Source organism: Engraulis encrasicolus, chromosome 24, assembly GCF_034702125.1.
Source record: "Engraulis encrasicolus isolate BLACKSEA-1 chromosome 24, IST_EnEncr_1.0, whole genome shotgun sequence".
NCBI lineage: Eukaryota > Metazoa > Chordata > Actinopteri > Clupeiformes > Engraulidae > Engraulis > Engraulis encrasicolus.
Window position 1 is genome coordinate 32,156,613 of NC_085880.1, and position 21,798 is coordinate 32,178,410.

The window sequence follows — 21,798 nt, forward strand, 5'->3', positions numbered from 1 at the left end:
GCATACAACTCATGTAAACACATGTATGTATAATCCCAAATGATATATATACGTGAAAGGACATAAGACATTCATTTATACATGTGAGGACACATTTTAACACAGAGACCAAACAAGCCGGACCAAACAAACAAACAACTAGACTAAACAAACAAAAAAACAGACTAAACACAAACAAGTCGAACTTCACAAACCCTGTATCACAAGGAATAGACGAGGAGAAGACAGACAGACGGACAGCTAATCACAGCCAACCACGTCATTACCTTTCATCAGGGGTAGGGGAAACGGGGGCGGGTTCTGGACTTGGGGGAGCATCAGGCTCTGGCACCTGACTGGCTAGGCACTCTGAGTCAGAAGCAGGCTGATTGGGCGAAGCGGCAGGAGCAAGGCAGACGGAGACTGGAGCATGCTCGATAGGGGAGCTGAATCACAGGTTAGGTTGCAACCACACACAGAGAAGTCACACCTCTGAACTTGGAACGTGTATATTCAAATATGTATACACACACACACACACACACATAGGGAGGGGGAAACAGGCCAGTACATTCTGCAATATGTGTGTGTCTATGTATACACATACATGTATATATACACAGCATAAATTAGAGAGTTAATGTCAGCTACTGCTAGGCAAATGCCTTCATGTTTCACCATGCAAATCAAGAAGCCAACGTTGCTCAATATTGCTCAGCCAAGTGCAAGGATGTCCATCAGGGATCAAAATTAGTGTCATGAAATAGAACCTTCCAGTTCAGAAAGAAATTACACCTCAGCTGTTCTCTGCTATTGGAAGCCTAGCACTCTGTGGCAGCATAACATGAGGTCCGGAAGGAAGGGCTTGGCTGGGGACTGGAGGCTACCCATGAGAAAAAGAAATCAAGTAGGCCTAGGGGTACACAAAATGTTTGTCTAATGTGGCACATACAATAAAAGTGCCCCTTTCTCCTTTTCCTCATATACACGTATGAGTAGCGAGCACACATACATCCCATCTAGCTAGCTTATATTGCAACATATAAACATTATAGATGGCGTCTGTGCTTGCTCCTATTGCTCATACGTACAGTAGAAGTGGTCAATTTCTTCTTGTCTTCAAATAAGACTTGCATAGTGAGTTTCATGTGTTTCTCTTTCCTATGGCTGAGGGGTTGGGGAGGGATTAAGGGTTTGCTCTGCAAGGATAAATCAGTGGCCTCTAATGGAGTCCTGATGATGATAATAAAGAATGAGAGTCAGACAGTTAATGGACTACAGGACTATTGATTGCTGATGAGTCACAGAGGAGAGGAGAGGAGAGGAGAGGAGAGGAGAGGAGAGGAGAGGAGAGGAGAGGAGAGAAGAGGAGAGGAGAGGAGAGGAGAGCTGAGGAGAGGAGAGGTGAAATGGAGGAGAGGAAAGGAGAAGAGATGAGATGAGATGAGATGAGATGAAATGAGAGGAAAAGAGAAGAGAGTGAAAATGGAGGAATAGGAAATGAGAGGAGAGGAGGAAGAAGAGAAGAGAAGAGAAGAGAAGAGAAGAGAAGAGAAGAGAAGAGAAGAGAAGAGAAGAGAAGAGAAGAGAAGAGAAGAGAAGAGAAGAGAAGAGAAGAGAAGAGAAGAGAAGAGAAGAGAAGAGAAGAGAAGAGAAGAGAAGAGGTGAAATGGAGGAGAGGAAAGGAGAAGAGATGGGATGAGATGAAATGAGAGGAAAAGAGAAGAGAGTGAAAATGGAGGAATAGGAAATGAGAGGAGAGGAGGAAGAAGAGAAGAAAGGAGAGGAGAGGAGAGGAGAGGAGAGGAGAGGAGAGATGAAATGGGGGAGAGGAAAGGAGAAGAGATGAGATGAGATGAAATGAGAGGAAAAGAGAAGAGAGTGAAAATGGAGGAATAGGAAATGAGAGGAGAGGAGGAAGAAGAGAAGAGAAGAGAAGAGAAGAGAAGAAGAGAAGAGAAGAGAAGAGAAGAGAAGAGAAGAGAAGAAGAGAAGAGAAGAGAAGAGAAGAGAAGAGAAGAGAAGAGGAGAGGAGAGGAGAGGAGAGGAGAGGAGAGGAGAGGAGATAAGCGCTTGGTGGGCGTGGCGGACAAGCAGGTCCTGCATGGCTTGTAAGCTGTAGGCTGTGGACTGTGGGAGGGTGGCTGTGGTGGGGTGTGGTGGGGTGGGGTGGGGTGGGGTGGCTTGGGAAGCGGTGTGGTGGCTTAGCCAGAATCGATACACTAGACTGGGGCAGTAGATCATGAAATGGCTGCCTAGAAGTTAGTAGCTAAAGGCTAATCTATCACATCTCCATGGGCGGGGACCGTTAATGCAATTATAGTGCTGTCTGTAGTGCGCCCACACTGAATGACTGAATGACTCGAAATTACGGCCCTGTGAAACAGAATAGAACTGCTTTTTAAAAACTTTTTTTCTAGCTATGAAGCCCTTGACAGAAACTTCATTTCAAAGGCTGCTTCTCATTCAACCCTGCTAGACAATAGAATAGGTCAGAGAAACCATTTGTTGCGAATGGCAAACATCACAGGTGAAAGCAAATGCACAACAAAACAAGGCAATTCATCATGACACAATGTAACCCAAACAATCTTTTTCGCAATAACCATCATGTAAACACCAGCAACACCAGCAAAAATCAAATCAATCAAATCAATCAAAAACAAAAAAGAGCAGTACATTTCCAACCAAAGCTGTACATTTATATTTAAAAAACCTCAAAGCCTCAGTTTGTTGCTAGAAATGGAATAATATGGCAGTAATGATGACTATCATATTTTGTTGAAGTTGCCACTTAAAAGATCGATGCCTTGGTCTACCCAAGGACAGCACAAAAGTGTGTGGGTGCGTGTGTGTGTGTGTGTGTGTGTGCGTGTGTGTGTGTGTGTGTGTGTGTGTGTGTGTGTGTGTGTGTGTGTGTGTGTGTGTGTGTGTGTGTGTGTGTGTGTGCGTGTGTGTGTGTGTGTGTGTGTGTGTGTGTGTGTGTGTGTGTGTGTGTGTGTGTAGTCTAGTGTAGTGTAGTGTAGTGTAGTGTAGTAGGGGGTAAGGAGTGGGCCTGGCTGGCTGGCTGGCCGGCTGGGTATTGGAGGCAGGCAGGCAGGCAGGCAGGCAACCTAGCAGCAGCCGGCCTGGTGGAGGAGGTGGAGGTGGAGCAAGAGGAGGAGGAGTAGTGGACTGATGGCTGACCCCTTTTATCACAGCAGCCTCTGCCACCGTCATCACACCCTTTTTCTCTCATTGATCACGTCACGCTAGAAAATGGCTCTCCATAAAAGAAAAACCCTAAATAAGTCACGAGCATCATCCATCATTGAATTGATGGTGGTTTAACAATAATATACAGTATTTTTTGCCAGAATCTAGTAATGAAATATCCATAAAGAACAGATTCGGCACTTTTATTGCATTGAGGCTACTCAGGTGATGGAGAGAAGGAGTGGGAGAGAGGCTGTGGTGACGGTGGCTTCCGGCTGTTAGCCCCCGATCACTGTCTGTGGTGAACTTGGTGAACTTGGTCTTTGGCGCTCTCGGCTACAGTAGCTGTGCGGTGGCGTCGGCCTGTGTCGGGTTTTTGCTCGGGTGAACGTCACGAGGTAGCGTTTTTTTTTTTTTAAGTAACGAAGAGGCGCAAAGGGGGTGGGAGAGGAAACTCACTGACACTGGTATAGACAATATTCAATAGTCTGAATTCCATCCTACACGTGAGTTTGGTATTCACTTAAAAAGACTCAAGCTGCCTGCCTACTCAATGTTTCACATGTTTTTGGATACTTTCGCAGGCACGCACGCACGCACACACACACCCACAAACACACTTGCAAGCGCACATTCACAAACCCACAAGGACATCACACACAAAAGAGGTAGGGGTGGAGAGATGCGCAGACAGAAAGCAGAACAGCACATGTATGTCACACGTTTCTTATTAATCAATGAGCACAGCAATGCCCTCACAGCGGTGCACTCTCTTTCCTGGACCCATATTCTGGATTCTGAATTACAGGAAAACACCTGCAAAATGTCTATCTCGGACTGTGCACGGAGAAAATGCACAAGGACAAATAGACCATGGGCGAGAGACAACTGGGTATTTAATTATGTCTACTGTATCAAATGTTTTGCTGACTGTGAGAGAATGTCTGATTAGCTGACCTGACATGTAAGTTGTGTATTATGCAAATGTTCAAGCATTAACAAACTATGTTGCCAAGACACAGAGCCTTAACATAAGGGATCGTTTCAGGACCTAGAGTGCCCCCTACTGGTAGTCTCTGCTTGCCACAGCTGTTAACAAGGAAATTGCATTCACCCTTTTGCCAGTGCAAATGCATTAGTCGGCAGAGTTATATTAAGTAGAAGTAGAAGTGCTCTAACAGATGTAATTGCAACACTGGTGATATGATATTACAAAGATTAAACCATGTAATATCATACTACTCGTGTTGTAAATACATCTATAAGAGTACCTCTACTTGTACTTATTATAACTCTGCTAGTCGGACTGCTCAAGGCCTTTATATTGATATTAAAATATTATTCGCTAGTGATGGACAACTGGTTTTCATGAGCAACAATACTGCACACAAAATGCAAACAGTTGAAAAAAGCTGTGTTAATTCGACTCTGGCGATTTCGTAGCTTAATGGCTCAAATAAAAGTGTTGTGTAACATATTGCAGCATTTCAAGCCAAGCGGCCCATCCCTGCTGTAAATTGGCATTGTTGTCATTATTACAGCTATGAAATATCACTGTGGTGCACCTCCAGACAGTCCAAAGGCCCCGAAGCGTCCAAATCAAGTCACACACACTGTAAAACATTACAAGTCAGCTAAACCTGAAAAGTAAGTTGCCCTGTTGCCTTAAGTTTATAAGTTAACTCAGCTCGAGACTTAACTCAACTAAAGACTTTCTCCAGTTGAGGTAACTTACAAACGTAAATGATTCTGAGAAAAAGTCCGCTGCACGACCAGGATTTCTTTTGCTCCCAATATTTTATTTTTACGTGACGTTTCGGGTTTTACCCCTTCTTCAGACGTCTGAAGAAGGGGTAAAACCCGAAACGTCACGTAAAAATAAAATATTGGGAGCAAAAGAAATCCTGGTCGTGCAGCGGACTTTTTCTCAGAATCATCTAGTCACTTGTGGTCCTGCTCCCAGGTCAGACGTTCCTGTGGATGTGCGAGCTTTCCATCATTACCTCAACTTACAAACGTAAGGCAGCAGGGCAACTTCCTTTTTTATGATTAACTGGCTGCAATGTGTTACAGTTGCACAGAGAGCCTCGACATGCATAATAGCAGATTAGAAACATGGCTACAATAGACAGCATGTTACCTTGCTTCATGCAGCATCAAACAGCAGAGAGAACAGAACAGACACTAATAGATCTCTGCAAACAAACTGATAATGGGGATTGGGCGGTTACATAGCATGCAGTGTTTCACCTAAATATTTATTTAAATATTGTAGGTCAGGGTTGTATGCCTGCCAATATTAGAATATTAGGAGTATTATGGAATATTAGTATGTCATATTAGATTGAATATGCGTATACTCAGAGCCGGACTCGGAACAAAAATCGATCTTGGCTTTTTAACTATAGAACGGCCCACCGTATATTGTCATGTGTATTGGTTTGAAGAATCAATGGCCAACATTTCAGGATTAAGGTTTGCATTCAGGCTAACTGGACAAAATGGGAAAAGCAGATATACAGTACACACACACCCACAGACTAAAAATACAGACAAAGACAACAATGTCCAGAGCCCACACACACTCACAGTAACAGACACACTTTTCCATTCATTCATGAAATCTTACTTCTAATTAGTTTTCAAACCCATAAATACACAATGTTAAGAGATGAGATGACATGTAATGGATTGATATTAACACTAGCACTAGCATACATTGACCTTGCATCAAGGTTAGACTGATGTTGTAATTTCACATGAGGAAAAAAGGTAGCTCAATAAGTTCACAAAATATTAACAATCTTCCAGTTCTGCTTAGGTGTAATGAAAACACACACACACAAGAAAGACATGCTAAAAGCTGCTGTAAGAAATGTTAGCACATCTTGCTAACATCAGTCAGACATGTGTAGAGCACACATGGCATTCATCGTGAATACATGTTCTCATGTAGCCTAGTGTGGTTTTCAGTGACAAAGAATACAACACTGAAAGAGTCAAAAATATAAAATTACAGCTTACAGCAGCTTTAAGGCATATAAGTCAAATACATATATTTGGCCAACACATGTTCACAAAGCACTCTCTAAGACGGTATTAAAGAGGTAACACCACAGAGTGTTTGAGGTCTTCCAACTACCAACACCATACAAAACACTACTGTGCATGAACTCAACTACGGAGCTAGCTTGGAGATGGCGTGGTGGAGCAGATGCCAGTGGATATGGGAATGGAGTGAAGCAATGTCCTCTCCCTAATCTAAAGCAGTGTCCTCACCCCAGATTCACAGCTACCGGCTGCGTACAAAATGACGTACGGCGTACTGTCAACACGGCATGACTACTGTAGAGCATGGCGAGAAAGATGGGGAAATTAAAATGCAGACAAGAGGGCTAGACAGTTATGGGGGTTGAGTGTATGGAGGTGGATGCAGGTGGGAGATGATATCAGGCCTGAAAGGAGAGGAGCCTTCGAAGGGGCAACATGATAGGATTGAGGGGCCAGCCACCCAAAAGATGAGTTCAGGGAAGGGGAGGCATGGGTACAAGCACACAACAGGTGCACTCACTCTCTCTGTCTACCCAGCATGCAGGTGAGGTAGGGTGGGGTGGAGTGGGGTGGGGTGGGGTTGGGGTGTAAGGTCAGGAGTTCGGAGGCAGCCAACGAGCAATGATGCCAAGAAGACGCAGTTAGCAAAAAAGGGGGGTTGCAGTCAATTCACCCACCATGGCAAACAGTCTACAGCAACAGGCCGACACAATTTCCCTTGGTGACCACAGGACAAGCAAGACTGTTTTCTTTACCTTGTTGCTAGGCTTCCCTCTCAGGAGGAGCAGCCATGGCCTGGCCTGGCATGACATAGCATGGCACGACCTCTGGCTACTTACACATCTGAATACCTTCTCTCCTCTTTTATTCTCTTTCTTTTCTTTTCCCTCTCTTTGTCAGGGGCAGGGACGAGGAACAGATGCCCCAGTGGACGATGAGTAGTGACTGATGTGGCTTCTCTTTTTTTCCTTGAGCAGATGCAAGAGACACGAGGCTGTCCCTTCAGCCAAAGTTGGCAACTTTAGGGAGTTTTTATCTACTTCACTGATGACCCTACTAGTAATTGCAGACGCCTAGTTAGGGGGCACACTAGAGTGTATCGGCATTTAATGGGTTCGTAGCCCATCATTTTTGGCAACTATTTTTTTTTTCTAATTAAAAATAAACCTGCTTTGCATTCCATGTAAAATTAGTAAAATTCCAGATGGGCTCATTCTTTTTTTTACATATTCTTCCTTGAACTATTTTGAATGAACAGTTTATGAATATTGAATGTAGGAATGGGGAAGCATGAGAAGACAAACAAAAGATATGCATGATCATGTCTTAGCTGGAAAGGTACTTATTGGATGTGTGGAAGATAATAATGATGAAAACTTCTCGTTGATTTAATTTAAATGACATTAAATTTGCAATGCAATGAATTACAATTGGTTTGATGAGCTGAGCCAGGGAGTGATGCTACGGCTGACAGAATTTTGACTGATTTTAGCTGTTGATTTTCCAGTAAAATGGCCACCTTGTTTAATGAGTGAGTTCATTCTCTAATACTTAAACCTATATACCTATTTAATCAAAATCAGATGGGCATGAAGCTAGAAATGATAAGAACTAGAACTATTTCTAAACCCACCACACGATTATGGAGAAATTAAAAAATACTATGATGTAGCTTTAATTGTTTAATGAACACTGCAATTGAAATATACACTAAATAAACAATTAATTTTGACATTTGACATTTAATATAATTTTATTCTTGTTGCATTCTTTTGTTATTCTTGTTCCAGCAATGAGAAAACAAACCTACGTAGTGCTTGTAGAAGGCCTAAAACATCCTTCTAAGACTAAAAGAAATAGTAGGGTGTTGTCTATGAACTAAACCATGTCCACATTAACCCAGATAAATACAACTACGCATATCCGTAGTTAAAACGATCTCGATCTTCACTACAATGCAAAGCTGGCATTTTCAGATTTCTCCACTTCAGCATTTGTTTAAGGCGCTTTCATGTTCAAGTGTGTTCAAATGTTTCAATATTTGAGTGCACGGGACAAGTAAATGGGGTAACACTTTATTTTAGGGATACATGTATTAGCACTAATACATACAATGTTAATGCCTGCATAAGTAACTTGTAAGGTATGTACTTAGCAAACGCTAAGGCCTACTAGGTCCTTACTAAAGTTAAATTGGTAATAAATCCCTTATTGTGCATGAACAAGACATTTGCGAATACATGCCTAACAAATGTTTGATTTTGCTTTGTACATGCCTTACAAGTTACTTATACAGGCACATTGTATGTATTAGTGCTAATAGATGTATCCCTAAAATAAAGTGTTACCGTAAATGGATATGCGCTTTCATATGCACCCGCATTAAGGTGGACCAGGCCTAAAAGCCTAACCAAGAGCAATCAAAAGCCAGAGACTTCTGTCTGTGTTTAAGTTAAAAGTGGCATCACATTTATTCATTCGAGATGGTTTCACAGAATGGGATCACGAAGACAACATCTACAACTGCAGCAGTTTTGTTTATAGAGCTGATAATTAAACCGCTTTAATTTACATTCAAAAATTTGAGAGATCCAAAAGACCCAAAAGCTATCAGCGATACATTTCAGGGTAGCACTCCTTAAAACAAGTATGCTAGCAAGTCTTTCACATGTGACTAAGGGAGTAATACAACTCAAACCTTCCTACTCAACTTGTAACACCTTCTATCTGCTATATCCTTCACCATCAATCAATGTCAACATGCATTTATCTCTCTTTTACTGTGTCTAAGCCTTTAGAGTGATGCCACATAGTAATTCACACATTTGGCTTATGAGTCTTATTCGATCACGTTAAGGATCTGGGCAGACAGGCCAGTGTGCCAGTTTTTCAGTTTAGCAAAACGTGGGCCTTTAGCTTCTGATTGGAATCTTTCCCTGTACCGTGGCGGTGGGAGGGGAGGGGAGAAGAAAACAGACAAAAGAAAAAAGAGAGAAACAGACAGAAAGAGTGAAAGAGATGAGTTACAGACCTTTAGAAGCCTCTGTTTCCTCATCTAAAAATCATGAATGAATTTCTAATTGACTTGAACATTGCCATTCTCTGTATCTGCTCTGAACAATAGCATCTATATGCAATTGTAACCTCAGAAAGGACTTTTTTTATTTCACAAAAGGCAATTTGTCCCCTTCAAGCCAAGAGTGTCTCATGTCAGTAGTGGAGCAAGAATGTTTTAGAGTGGAGAGCGGACAGGGGAAGAAAAGGGAGTAGTTAACACTGGGAACCTCTGACAAATTTAGCTAGCTGTTAGACATTGAACTAGTTGTTGCTAGGCTACGCGCAAGACCTACTCCGTGAACCCAGAATGGTCCCTAGCGCTAGCTTGTTGGAAAGACCAAATCTAACCCTCAGCACGGGCTTCAAGTTCAGCACAGAAGGTGATTTGAGGCAGGGAGGGGTCGCAGAGACACAAGATATCTCCCTCACAGAAAGTCTGCTCTGATCATATCGGCCCCAACCCCCGAAAAAGGGATTAAGCATCCCTTGCAGGCCACCAGTAGCTGCTGCTAGCTGCCTACCTTGACGCCATCAGCTTGTCCTCATCTGGGTCTTGCACTGTGTAGAGGGAGAGAAAGAAGGAGAGAAGAGGATAGAAGAGGGGAGGAGAAGGACGGGAGGAAATTGAGAGGAAGAGGGGAGAGGGGAGAGAAACAAAAGAGAATACAGATCAGTGAAAATAGACAATTGTGTCTCTTCTCCCAAAACATAGAGTGCACAACATTATTAGAGGATCATAACTTGCGTTTTTCTTTTCTTATACTCCTCTATACTTGCATATTCCAGATGACCTGGTTTTACCAGTCCAATTCAACCAGGTGGTTGGTTGACAGATTACCTGGTTGAATTGGACAAACACCTCAATGCACTGGATTGTAAACTAATGAATCCAAGTTGACAATCACTGTTTACTAGGGCTGTAACTATATTGGATCGAACCAAGAAATCATGATACTTAGAGTCACGATACTGTATCGTGATGTAAGGAGGCAGTATCGTGATACGCCCTTTCAAAGTGTTGTTAACCTTCAGTTCAGAAAACAACCATAAGATTCAATGTGATAATACTTCTAAGCTTCAAATCGTGGCGTGTATCGAACCGTAGGTCAAAAATTGTGATACGAACCGAATCGTGAGTTGAGTGTATCGTTACAGCCCTACTGTTTACAGGAAACATTATAGCGGACACTCACAGTATTCAGTGCCGGTGATGTGGGCCAGGACTTGGAAGGACCTGGACTGGTGGTGCACGGCCCTGCGAGTCTCCTCCTCAATCTCGTTGGTGGTGTCCTTCTTGCGGATGACTGCCTGATAGACTGGGGAAGCACTGTCTACAACACGGTCTTTAACTGGGACAGAACTGGAACCACAGAGAGAGCCCCGCTGTCGTCAAAACCAACCGACCAACCAAGCAGCCAACCCAAGCCCACCCCCACAAGAGAGGGGTAGGAGGGAGGGCCAAGGAGAGTCAGTGTCAGAGACAGTCTCTTCAAACTATTGTGATTGTGATGTGGATTGCTATGTGTGTGTATCAAACAGTCAAACATGTGCAGGTGGACAAGCCTCAGAAAGTGGTGAGAAAAAAGATGGTTGTTGTTCTTGTACAGCAGAAAGCAAACAAAAAAACAAATAAAAAGACAAAAACAGAAACAAAAGGAAAGAAAACAAAAAGCTTGGTGACAGGCTGATGTGGCAAGGAACTGAGACATGATAAGCTTGCACAGAAAGCACTATTCCTATGTGGCTGAACGGACAAGCATTGGCTTTGATTATAACATTTGAACGTGTGAGAAATCATTCAACACAAGCAATGCAAAAAGAAAAGGAAAACAAAACACGGAAGAGAGCTCAGAACATTCCTTTATGGTAAAATGAAAGAAATCAATTGGGCTTTTTCCAAAGTGTGGCACTGTTACTGGGCTTGGCAAGCTGTGCCATTCCGTTTTCAAATGCTGATGCAATGCTGGCAACTAAAACAGCCCACTCAACTTGAAGTGGCGACCATATAGCTATGTTTGAACTGCAATACTTATTATCAACCCAGGAATCACACATTCAGGGATAGCGTGTGCTTCCACCATCAAGTATCAGCAAACCAATTGCGCCACTCCAATAAAAGATCCCACAACCTACTGGACAACTCTGCTACATATGCCAACGGTGGAGTGAAAAATACCACTTTACGGACATTAGAAGGAGATACCGTGCCTGAAAATTCCTGGCAACAGACTGCACAGCTACATATTCTGTACCAGAAATCATTCAACAATGCAAAAGGAAGCACTAAGAGAAAAGAGATAGCATTTCCTAAATCTAATAACTTATTTGATGGAATATTATTATGAAAGTAAATTTGAGAAGCTAAAAATTGGAATGCTAGTGGCGCTAATGCAGTATCTGTCACACTGCCTCTTATTTTTCACGCTACACATAAAGTATCATGTTTACATAACATGTAATGCTTCCAGAGTTTGGTAGATGATGTCACCATTGCAATTGAGAGGAAACAATATGCAGAATTCAGTCATCCATAAAGAGATCCAACACACACAACCAATCGAGGGAAGGAAGACAAGAAGAGGGATAGGCTATAAAAAAAAGAGATGGACGTGCTTTTGGCCAAACGGTTGAGGGTGTGGAAATTGGACAGGATTTGAGGTACAGGAAGGATGGACACTGGGAAGGGACGGATACAGGGGATGCGAAGAGAACGGGGACAGGGGGTGCGGAGGGAACAGGGGTATGGAGGGGGCGGTAAGTGAGTAATTGGCAGGCACAGACATAGGAGACGGTAAGGGGGGCGGTGCCCACCAGAATTTGGACTACTTACGACAAGGGGGAGTCCCCTTCCTCACTGATGGACAGGTCACCGAACCAATCAGAATCAACAGGGTGGAGATGAGGCCATGGATGGATGGGGCATGGGTATTGGAGCGCACAGAGCAACGAAAAAGCAGCAAAAAGTGGAGGAGTGCGCAGTGCAGTGGTGGTGGTTGTGGCATGGGGACATGGGAAAATGAAGAGATGGATAGAAAAAAGGGAAAGAGTGAGAAAATGCAAGAATAACAATAGAGCCAACTGAGGGATCCCCCTTCTTTATGCATGCTAAAGATTTCTGCGCTTTTATGGGGCTCCCTGACGATGAACTTCACCCGTTAAGACACGCCGTTATAAATTTGCTGTTACCAGAATGGCAATGACCAAGTCATAGTGCATTACTGAAGGCCCTGAGTTATGTCATAGTAGTGTAGTACTGTGGTAGTTAACTTTTCAATGACTATTAGAGTGCCATAGGAGGTACGGCGTGCATTAAGGGGCTACGAGCTAGATTAAATTATAACCACTACTGAATACGTAAAGAAGGCTAAAAATATCTGTAAATTCTAGAATGGTGACAGTGGCAGTGTAACGACAGTCAGAAAGCTCTGTAAACCGAAAGTCTAGAATACAGTAGATAAAGTGAATAAACTACACAAAAGGGGGAAAGATGAGGAAGCTATACATATAATGTTCTATGTCACACAAAATGGGAGGACTTAACCCATTGATGCCTAAAACACCTGCAAAAACCACCTAATGCCTAATGCCTAAATGCCTATAGACGGTTTCATGGAACGTCTACAGTCAAAACAAAAACAAGACATGAACATTCTATGGCCCTAACTTAATTTCCGGTACACTTCCGCAAACAATACACTGCATCGGATCAACACAGCTACACAAGCGCGGTATTTCATTTGAGAGTGGCACAGAAAATGAAAAATAAATGTTGTTTTCCATTTTTATGACAGCAATCACCCATAGGGGGCACTACGCGTCCATTTTTGGGTAGATGTAAAACTTCACGATCATATTAATCATATTAATTTAGCCTAACATAGCCTCAAGCAGTGATGCACTTTGGCAACATGGGTCGGGTGATGTTGTGCCTAAAAAACACAGCAGCACATAATTATGTAGAACTACAATTTGTGTTTGTTGTAGGAGGATTAGGGACTTAGTTGGGCTTGCATCTGCCTTCACTCACTGTTACAGGTTAATTTAGTTTAAATGTAGTCGCAACAATTCCTTCAAGTTCTGAAAAGCAGCTGTTACTACCAAACTTCTTGGGACAAGGACGACGAAATACTCAAACTGTCATCTGCTGAAGAAAAGGATAAACGGCCGGATTGTATTTATTTTGGACAATTCAGCAGACGTCTTTGATGTCGAGGTTAATAGCAATGCTAACACATGATATGACTGACTGATTAGCACTGGCTTGGCTGCTACGTCAAAATGTGGATTATATCGACAAAATTACGAGATGTGCCGGGGTCAAGAAAAGTTTTAAGGTAAGGCAAGTTTAATACAGTAGTCAGGGACGTCTGCATGGTTGAACAGGGTTTTGATTTTTGTTATGCTGTGTATGCTTTGAGTCAAGTTGCTGGCTTGAGCTCACATGTTGTCATTAGTTGGTTGTGACTCGTCACTCATGTAGCCTACAGGGTGTTTTAATATTGAATGTCCGTGACCACATGGTAACCTGATTTTAGGTTAAATAGCCTACTCTGGTATTTGGTGGAAAAGAGGTTTCGTCTGTCTGTCTGTTTATCTGTCGCTGCCACTGATACACAGGTGGTCCTGAATCAAAAGGCAGCCTCACAGAGGCACAAATGCTCGACAGTAACATCCTGGTGCGTGCTCGAAAGAGAAAATACTGCAAAGTATGAATGCTTATGCAAAGTATGAGCGCTTACAAAGCTGGCTATTTTCACGAAAACTTCAAAAATGGAAACAGTCTCATAGTGTCGCCACACCCCAAGGTTTCCACTGTACGCTAGGCTTGATATGGTCTGTCCAGGAAAGTGAAATAACGGTCCCCGTTTTTTTAAATAATGCACAAGTTCATATTAGCCCATTGAAATAAACACATAGGCCTATCATAAATGGTTCACACTCGCACGACAATGTGTCCCGTTTTTTTTTTTTAAACCACGAAATGTGGCAACCCTAGGTCTGCTTTGGTAAGATGTGCAAACTGGGCATCATGTAGGCCTACATTAATTATCCGCGTCACGTTTGTCATCGGATTGGTACCAGAAGTGAAGTTGCACCCTACCGCAGAACAATTTTTTTTTAAAGTATTTTTTTTTCATCAATATTAAATCCGTTTGTAATTATATTGGCAGTGCCGACAGATTACAGCCTACCAAAACATTAGCAGACCGGAAGTTTACTTCGGGCCAGATCATGTCACCAAGCAACAAGCAAACGTTCCATGAAACCGTCTATAGAAACCTAAATATCTCAGCCTCTGAAGCACATAAACGCATGACAGCTATGAAGCTATGACCCTGATATACTGTAACATTAATTAGAACATGTTCTTCCAACTCTAACATACAACAATGTAATTTTTAGTTTTATTATTTAAAAAAAGTCATGGGCCTAATGCTGTGTCATGCAGCTCCCGGCACTAGGGTCAATGTTGCAATATGCCGTATCCCCGGCATCAATGGGTTAAAATTCTATGTGTAATACAGCACAGTTTTCAAAATAGCCCTTGGTTATACAGCATGTGACACCTTATGCGAGCGTACACCATAAATACCAAAACACATGTAGCAGTGGAGCTAACAAGCAAGTAGAGAAGAGCAATCACTGCTGAAACCCCACACCAACAGTCGGGGACACTCAGTAACCCTCCATTCCCTGCAGTTTGCAATACAAGTTCATTTAATTTCATGTTTATCACGTCAACAAGTCAAACTGTAGTATAACATGCCACAACCTCCAGTCCAACTCATGTATGTCCAACTCTGCATACATGCCTTCCACGCATTACAGTAAATACAGTACAACACGTTTGTAAACTTTACCCAAGATCATTAGTAATAATTTACTGAAAACAGACTCCTAATATTATGACTAGATGTGCTCTTAAAAAGTATTTGACCATGTTGAAATGTTTACCTCTAAACATGATCAAAGGCCTTTTCACAACACATCTAAAACTAAAAATTTGCTACCCTAGGACTGAGCTGTGATCATGGGGGTTGCCCCTTGCAGTATATTAATTTCTGCCACAGAATGATACAGGTGTACTATCACATGTACTACAAAAAATGAATGAGATGGATGGATGGAATAATACATGAGTAATGAATGAATGAATGAATGAATGAATGAATGAATGAATGAATGAATGAATGGATGAATGGATGAATGAAGGAACGAAGGAATGTAGGAATGAAATGATGGTTGGATTAATAGATTGATTAATGAATACATTAATGGATTAATGAATGACTGGGTAAATACGGTACATAACTGCAGTTCTCTGTGAAACTTTACCTTAAAAAGATTCAGGATAAACCCCACTAAAGCTGCTTTGGCAACTAATGGCCTGATCCTAACTCACAACACACGCCAAACCAGGAATCCCACAGCAAACCAAATCCAGTCCACAAGAAAAAGAAGAGAGTAATAAATCACTTCCCTCTTGCTCAGACAGAGAATTACACAACTCACTGTGACTCTTATCACGCACACGCACGCGCATGGTAAGAGGAGTATGTGTATGTTCACAGCAGGCCATTTGGAAAAAGAGAACCTGTACGAGTTGAACCCCAAAGCAGACATCCTGAGGAAGCCTTTAGCTTTTAGCTTTTTAGTTACGATACAACTAGCACAGGGAAGAGGCAGAGACAAGCACACATCCAGGGTTGAGAGACTGAAATGCCTTAAGTGGCTATTTGTCAGCCAGGTAGAGATATTGTTTCTGATGCCACCTGTGTTGGAAGCACAGAAAGAAGGCTTTCACCCATGGCATGACTTTCAATTTTCTCAATCTGGTTTGTTTGCCTCTGAGCACAGGGCCAATTGGAGGTGTAGGGTTTGGGGTTTAAGATCCAGGATGCACTAAGCAATCTGTGGATCTGTGGTTAGAAAAGGAACCATGCAAGCCGAAGGAGGGAGAGAGGAAGGGTAGGACAGGGACACACCACAGAAAGGGGTGCGGGGTGGTGGGGTGGGGGGGTGTTATTAGATGGTCAAGGGCGCCGCCGGGTGAGAGGGTGCTGATTCGCTCAATTCTAAATACAGACAGGGGGTCTGTGAACATTATTAATACTGTATTTCAATAGTATTGCTTTGCTAAATCTGAAATACACAATTTTTAGCGGCGCCCCTGAAGGTGGGCAGGGCAAAAGGGAGCAAGGAAGGCAGGGAAGTTTCTGCGACCAGAGATGTCCATCCTGGGTTGCGAAAAAAAAAAAATGTAAAGGCCACAAACTTGATCTAACCAACTGGATCAGCTGATCATAGAGAGCACTCAAGACGAGTAGACCAGATATTTGGTGACGTTAGCTGAAAGGAAACAGGGTTTTAAAAAAAATCTACATCCGGAATGGACACCGCTGGCGCAAAACAGACGCAGAGCAGGCAGATGAGGCGACTGCAGAGTGGGGAGACCGGAAACGGCAGGCTGCAGAACCGGAGACTGTGGAGGCTGGAGACGTGAGAGGTGGTTCTTACCCGGTACCCCGTGCCTGGGTCTGGCCGGCGATGGCGTCCATGATGGCGTCCTGGGAGTACATGCTTATGGGGGTGTTGTACTGGGCATGGATGATGGTGGCCTTGCCCCCGGGGCCGGGCACCTCTATGGGCTTATGGGTGGACAAGGCCGAGTCCTTCAAAGCAGTGGGGTTGAAATTGGGGAGGTACTCGTTGCTGTGGGGTGTGTAAGTTAAGGGGTGGGTTTATTTTGTAGGTGGGTGGTAGGTGGGTAGGTGTGTGTGTGGTTAAGTGGGTTAAGCATATGTGCATGCATGCGTGTGTGTGTGTGTGTGTGTGTGTGTGTGTGTGTGTGTGTGTGTGTGTGTGTGTGTGTGTGTGTGTGTGTGTGTGTGCGCGTGTGCGTGTGTGTGTGTGTTTCAGAGCAGGAGTGGGGGAAGATAAGGTGCGTGTGGTATTATGAGGACAGAGAGAAAAAGAGACAGAGCAAGTGAGGACCTCAGGAGGAGAGTGACCAATCAAAAGAGGTCAGGATAAAGGGAGTTGAGTCAGGGGTCGGAGTTAGTGTTGTAGGATTTACAACAAAACAGACCCAGCAAGGAAGGGAGAGGCTTTGAACAGCGAGAATGCTGACCCAAAACACCACAGAGTCACAAACATATAAAGTCACAAACACACACTCGTCTATACGTCTACAAACTAACACCAGCAAGCAATTAAACCAAACCAAACAACATCAAACCAAACCAAACACACTCATGACATTACGTATAACAAAGCATAGAGCATAATTCTACTTCAACGCTACTGAGTTACACTAGAAATTCATGTCAGTGAACTCTCTCAACTGGCATGACCTCTGAGCCTAAGTCAGCAAAATCCATTATCCCCTCCGGATCACTTCAACACACACACACACACACACACACACACACACACACACACACACACACACACACACACACACACACACACACACACACACACACACACACACACACACACACACATTTACACACGCGTACACACACACACACACACACACACACACACACACACGGCCGCGCACACACACACACGCACGCACGCACGCACGCACGCACGCACAAAGACACACAAACAGAGGGCATGCCATAGGCATTCTATAAATACACACGCAGACACACACACCACAAGCAGCACCACATGCAACCACAAATCACTGCACAGCGACAAGCCATTTGCCATTCTCATCCCTCTGCAATGCAAGATGAATGAAACTAGGCCCCAGCAATTCAAGGCTTGTGTTTTAGCAGTTGCCTTACATGATGCATACGTCAGGTCTATAAGCAAGCAACATCGTATACTTTGCTTGTAGTCTGCATACGAGCTAGCCTAGATTCAGCTCGGCAAATCATGCCATATGTTTTTGCAGAGATAAGAGATCTCCACACGGACATATGGCTAAAGTCATCTTGTTTAACACATGCAAGGAGAGGACCGATGGACCTAAGCAAACACACACGTACGTGCGTTCACACACACACACACACACACACACACACACACACACACACACACACACACACACACACACACACACACACACACACACACACACACACACACACACACACACACACACACACACACACACACACACACACACACACACACACACACACAGGGCACCTACAATCTGCACCAAGCATGCATATGAACCACACTATGCACCCACACTGTAACCATACTAACCCTGCAGGAGTGTTGGAGATAACCTGAAACAATGAAGACATGAAAAAAGGAGAGAGAGAGAGATAGAGAGAGAGAGAGAGAGAGAGAGAGAGAGAGAGAGAGAGAGAGAGAGAGAGAGAGAGAGAGAGAGAGAGAGAGAGATTGAGGAAAGTTAGTAACTCTGTTTTAGTTACTGTTGATGAGGTCTCTTTGAAATTTGCGAGAGGTCGGAGGTTATTGAAATGTGGTGCCTAATAAGGAGAGCAGGTGATTTAGTGACCTAGAATAGAAGTCTATTTTTTAAATAGTTACGGAAGGTGGCCATTTTTAGATGTCTCTATTGATTTAAAGCTGTGAAGCTCATCTATCTCAGTCAGATAAGCACTACACTATTGAGATGTGTATCCCCTTTTTGTTATTTGTGTGTATTCATGCAGGATACACATCCTGCAATTTATTGTCTTAATTATTGTGTAAAGTTGGTTAAGTCATTGCCTTATAAAGTGTTACAAAAATCTGTTTATCTTCAGCAGATATGAAATGATTAAAAACTTGTGGATTATAAAAGTAAAAGAAAGACTAAAGCTGGGAGGGGGAGAGAAGGAGAGAGAGATAGAGAGAGAGAGAGAGAGAGAGAGAGAGAGAGAGAGAGAGAGAGAGAGAAAGAGAGAGAGAGAGGAGAGAGAGAGAGAGAGAGAGAGAGAGAGAGAGAGAGGGGGGGGGGGAGGAGGGAGAGAGAGAGAGAGAGAGAGAGAGAGAGAGAGAGAGAGAGAGAGAGCGAGAGAGAGCGAGAGAGGGAGAGAGAGAGGCATTGCTGGAGAAACGGGAACTTGAAGCCAGTCAGGCATTCCGTGGCCTTTCATAGAGATGACAGGAACAGGTGCTTTGCCCCGTCACCACGGTGACCGAGTAATTCTATCCCCGCAGACAACTGCGACAAGCCCACGCTGACACACAACTAACAGGACCACACCACTCTTTTTCATCCACTTCCCTTATCGACGCTGCTGGGAGCCTAATATTTATTAAACGTTGTTGACAACCTGCTGTGTATACATATTTTTTTCATGATGTAGTAATTACATATCAGATAATGAATATCCAGAATTCCAATATGTCTGTATGTATGCTTTCTAAGTTGGCACTTTCAAGTGTGTGGGAGGGAGGACTCAAATATGGTAAAATATGGAGATATTAGCGAGACCATTTTCACACTCTTCTCTTCTTGGGCTATTTACTCAAAACACTACCACCATTAACCCAGTCTGTTGTGGACGGCTAACACAGAGCCAGAATGCCAGGTGAGCTAGGCACTGCAGTTCAGCCCAGCCATATGAGGTCATGAGAGAATGTGAGCAATTACCATCTGTGGAATGTTCTGAGACTTCCCCCATTCTATTAGTTAGGAAAGTGGGCTGCGCTCTACACCACCCAGCCAAGCACGCCTATGGCTATGGCTATGCCCCCCTGATTTGACCCACATTTCGCTGCCTCGGTCTGTCTCCCACTGACCATCAGCTTTGCCATATAGTTCAAGTTACAGGAGGATACAGCGGGATAGTGGGAGATACAGATGGTACAGAGGAAAGGGGTACCCCCCCTGATTAACACTTAATACCCCAGAAAAGAGACAAAAATAGCCAGGTTGTGGGGGTATGGAGATGAAATTTACGATGCAGCAATTGACACCCAGCATGGCTCTGGACTCCATCGGACCATCGCTCCCGTTAAATACACCCCCGCAGCGGAGCCTGTGTTCTGTTAAAAATTGGTTCCGGAGCCTTCTCGAGCTCAGCAGACTAGCAATATGCCCAGACGGACATATAACATAGGCCTATTTATAGTACTAGAAAATAATAGAGGGATAATGTGATCTCTGTGAGTAAAGAAAGGCTTCCACTCCCTATAAAAGCCAATGTAATCCCTGGTTATGGACAGGACACTGCTGGTGCTTCTGTGGAGGTGAGGGGACCTACCGTAAGCTACTGCTCGGGGGGGCATAGCCAGGCCCTCAGCTGTTTAGGCATGACACACCGGTTTCAATGAAATGCTGTGCACTGAACTTCCAATGATTCGTTGATTCAGGCGTCATTGTTTTCACAACAGCTCTCCATGTTATTCTTTTTTTTTTAACTCTGCTGCTGCCAATGGCGTATTGATAAAGGTTTCTCTTTGGTTCTATCTGTCTGCAGAACTGTTCAATAAAAATCCATTGATTATAATTATAACAATAGCTGTAGGTGAAACACAGCTGGGTAAGTAAGTACGTAAGTAGAGGTTCAAACAAAACAATTTTTTTTAAAAAACTTAAAAAAGTACATTTAAAAATGCACCTCAGTGTCATACAATGTCGAAACCGGTGTGCAGTGGATGCCTATTGACCTTAGCAACGAGTGGTGTGCCGCGCGTGCATACGTACATAAACCCTATTTACTGTGCCACTATTCATTATCACATTGTGCGCCTACTTTACATACCCCATCAAAAACCCAGCACCAGCGCCATCTCCTCCGTCACCCCCTGCTTCGCCACCCCCAGAGCCCTTGGCAGCCTTCTGGCTCTGCTGCCACATGGCCATCTCCCTCAGGGTCTCCTCGGAGTAGAGCCCGATGGGGGTGTTGTACTGCTTCTTCTTAGCAGGGCTCGGGGACTGGGCATTACCGGGCGAGGAGACAGGGAGCTGGGGCGAACTCGCCACCTCAGCTGGGGGCACAGGGCTGCCATTTATGTGCTCCTTTGGTGGATAGGATGGGAAAAATGAAGGAGATATTCTGTCTCGTATATTTACTCAAAACAGACTGCAGAATGTGTCTTTCTAACCCAACGAGGCTATACCTAGACTTATTTATTTATCTGAGTACATATGCTTCTCTATCACAGGTGTAACTCTCAAAGCCGGGCAATAAAATGTTAAAGAGGGAACTGTGTATTGTACACCATACAGTATGTTGCTTGATGTAGAGGTCACATCAAGTGTTTTGGTTACAATACTTCAAAAGTAAAATAATTTTGGTGTAGGGGGTCTAAATCGTTCTCTAAATTATCTAAATCAACTCTCTCACTTCTGCTTCAATAAGTGAGTTTGAGGTTGAGCAGGAGTGAAATTGAAGGACTCGAGGGGGCTGCTGTTTATTCACTCCATTAAAGGAGAGAGAAAGTTGTTGGGAATTGTGTAAACCTTGGTTACTTTGATCATCACTGATATCACATGGAAGTGTAATGACATGAATTGAATGATTTTGTCAGGGGGTAAAACAGCTGGTCTGGTCTGGGTTTATGTCTTAAACATAGGTTGTTTGATTGCTA

At 43.4% G+C, this 21,798-nt stretch overlaps 1 protein-coding gene across 1 annotated transcript in view; it reads right to left on the minus strand.

Annotated features, from left to right (window-relative positions):
- The window catches only part of ldb3a (LIM domain binding 3a), a 102,691-nt gene that overhangs the window by 20,059 nt on the left and 60,834 nt on the right, over window positions 1-21,798 (minus strand). Inside the window, exons 6-12 of the mRNA XM_063191265.1 lie at window positions 20,966-21,263; window positions 18,514-18,536; window positions 16,801-16,995; window positions 12,113-12,136; window positions 10,476-10,642; window positions 9,804-9,840; window positions 267-425 (exon numbers count right to left, since the gene is read on the minus strand). Coding sequence (XP_063047335.1) covers window positions 267-425; window positions 9,804-9,840; window positions 10,476-10,642; window positions 12,113-12,136; window positions 16,801-16,995; window positions 18,514-18,536; window positions 20,966-21,263 — 903 coding nt within the window. The remainder of the gene's footprint in view (window positions 1-266; window positions 426-9,803; window positions 9,841-10,475; window positions 10,643-12,112; window positions 12,137-16,800; window positions 16,996-18,513; window positions 18,537-20,965; window positions 21,264-21,798) is intronic.